Raw genomic sequence first — 2,816 nt, forward strand, 5'->3', positions numbered from 1 at the left:
TGACCACCGAGCTGCCCCATCTCCCTGCAATGGTGAAGGGGGGATCTGCCCTGCCTGGGGAGGGGGCGCAGGGGGGCGAGGGGCTCCGCCTCTCACTGTCACCTTCCCTCCTTGCAGAGCTCCTACCCCATCTGGGAGGATTTCAACTCGAAGGCCACCAAGCTGCACTCCCAGCTCAGGTGAGTGGCCGGGGGGGGGGGGATGGGCGGGGGGGGGGGAGCGCATCATAGGATCCCCCCTTCCCCACGGGCACATCCCGGGGTGCCCAGCGCCCGCTGAGCTCCCCCCTCGCTCTCTCCGCCCCAGGACCACGGTGCTGGCCGCAGTCGCCTTCCTGGATGCCTTCCAGAAAGTGGCCGACATGGCCACCAACACCCGAGGTAGGGTCCTCCCCGCCCCAGGGCTGGGCATCCCCGGGCTTGGCCGGGCAGGGGGACGGCTGGCGAGTGTCCCCTGTGGGGTGTCCCCTGCCCACGTGGCTGGGGTGGGCTTCAAGTCCGCCCCAGGACCACGGTGCTGGCCGCAGTCGCCTTCCTGGATGCCTTCCAGAAAGTGGCCGACATGGCCACCAACACCCGAGGTAGGGTCCTCCCCGCCCCAGGGCTGGGCATCCCCGGGCTTGGCCGGGCAGGGGGACGGCTGGCGAGTGTCCCCTGTGGGGTGTCCCCTGCCCACGTGGCTGGGGTGGGCTTCAAGCAGAAGCTCCACCATCCTTGGAGACGTGTCCAACCTGTCCCCACCCCGAGGTGGAGCATCCCCTGGGAAGCAGGCTTGGAAAGGTGGGGTGCAGCTGAGGCTGGGGAGCGGGTGGGCTGGGCACCCATGTGGGTGCTGCCTCTCACCACCGATGGGTGCTTAGCCAGCATCTTCTGGTGGGGCTAGTTTGGTTGCAGGGAGATTTGGGGCAACACAGCCCCACGCCGTGGTCCCCTGCACCCGTCTCTGCCCGCTGGGATGCACCCAGCTGTGGGGCTGAGCCGCCCTCCCGGTGCCCCTTGTCCCCTGTGCCCCCCTGGGAGGTGCCCAGGGGGATCCTGGCTGCGCCAGGGGGCTCCGGGGAGGGGGAATTAGGTGGAGGGAGATGCAGGAGCCCACGCTCGACTGCTTCAGGGACGCACCCCGACCCGCCGGGGAGGCGACATGAAGAGCTGAGGCTGCAGGTGGGGCCCCCCCCTGCTTCTATGGGGTGAGGGGGCCAGACCCCCGGACCCTCTCTGGGTGCTCGCTGGCGGCGAGGAGCCGCTTCCCACCGCTCGGCTTCTGCCAAGCAGATGGTCCCGGGCTGGTTTGCAGACTGGCGGCATCCAGGCCATCTGGAGCTGCGTGGGGAAGAGGAGGAGGAGGAGGAGGAGGAGGCAGCAGCAGCTTGAGCCGAGATCAGCTTTGCCTCCAAACCCACTAGCCCACTGCACCAGGGGGGGATTAGGGCTCCCCCAGCTCCCCTCCAGCCTGGGCACCGAAAGCGAGGGAGGGGACACGGGGTGGATGCTGGGGACAGCTGGTGACCGGCACCACGGGAGACAGCATCACGGGGGGCCACCCTGTAGTGCTGCGCCAGACGGTGGCATCTCGGGGACACCACTGGACGTCCCTGCTTTTTTCGGCGGCCTCGCACGCGGCTCGTGAGCGCGCAGGGGGAATCGGATTAGGAGCAGCAGGAGCCAGGATAAGAGCATTAGGAGCGGCATTAGGAGAATACCCCCACGCAGGAGAAGGCCCTCGGCCCACGGGCTCCCCCGTTTCCGCAGCGCTGTGGGGCTGAGGAGTGCCCAAAACTCCTGCAAAGGGTGGGAGGTGTCTCTGGAGGCTTTTTTGGGGAGAAAAAGGCAGAATATCACTCCCTAGCTTGCACCCAAGGATTTTAGATTGCTGCTTTCCCTGGGATTTGCCAGCAGCACTGCCACCATGTGGCCATCCTTAGGCTTCAGAGTTAACAGCGGTTTCACCAAAAAGGGACGCTTCTGCTTTCCGTTGCTGGCCAGTATCCCCCCAGGGAGCTCTGCCTCCCTTTTTACATGCTCGGGATCATGCCTGGAGGTGAGGGACACAGCCGGCTGCCCGGCACGGAGCCAGGGAGGGAAGCCGGTCCCAGAGCCGTGTGCTCCCGGCCGGCCGGTTTCTCGGTCCGTGCCTGGCCGGCTGCGTGGTACCTCACCCCTCCCATTCCCTGGCCCCTGCCCCCGGCACTGGATTTGAGACAAACCGGGAAAAACTGGGAGGAGGTTTTCATTTTGAAGCCGCAGGAAGGGATATTTAGTGCTTTATTTATTAGTTAGTGGATGTTGATTTATTTATTTAGTGGGTTTATCAGGGGAAAAAGCGAGCCACCTCCGACCCAAAGTGTCCCCACAGCCCAGGGCATCTCAGCACTGGTCATCCCCGCCGCAAGCCAGCCTGGTCCCAGTATACAAACTGGGCTGGGACTGGTGTGGGGGTGTCCCCTGCCCCTCGTCAGCAGCGTTTCGCTCCCCTCCAGGTGCCACGAGGGACATCGGCTCCGCGCTGACCCGCATGTGCATGCGGCACCGCAGCATCGAGGCCAAGCTCCGGCAGTTCACCAAGTAAGCGGGCCCCGGGCATCGGTGACACGAGTTGGCCGGGCTCAGCCCTTCCTCTCTGAAGGAGGAGATGCTGGATGTCGGCTGGGCCTGGGGTAGTGGGCACGGCTCCCTCCCCCCCCCCTCCCCGGGCTCCGGCGCTCTCCCACGCTCTCTGCTTCTCTCTCCCTTGCTCCAGCGCCCTCATGGAGAGCCTGATAAACCCTTTGCAGGACAGGATTGAGGACTGGAAGAAAACTGCCAACCAGCTGGACAAGG

General features: G+C 65.6%; 1 protein-coding gene across 1 annotated transcript in view; it reads left to right on the plus strand.

Annotated features, from left to right (window-relative positions):
* Positions 1 to 2,816, plus strand: part of MTSS1L (MTSS1L, I-BAR domain containing) — a 20,302-nt gene that overhangs the window by 4,391 nt on the left and 13,095 nt on the right. Inside the window, 4 exon segments of the mRNA XM_019474988.1 lie at positions 118 to 179; positions 307 to 380; positions 2,477 to 2,561; positions 2,737 to 2,815. Coding sequence (XP_019330533.1) covers positions 118 to 179; positions 307 to 380; positions 2,477 to 2,561; positions 2,737 to 2,815 — 300 coding nt within the window.

Source organism: Aptenodytes forsteri, unplaced genomic scaffold (genome assembly GCF_000699145.1).
Source record: "Aptenodytes forsteri isolate BGI_AS27 unplaced genomic scaffold, ASM69914v1 Scaffold14, whole genome shotgun sequence".
NCBI lineage: Eukaryota > Metazoa > Chordata > Aves > Sphenisciformes > Spheniscidae > Aptenodytes > Aptenodytes forsteri.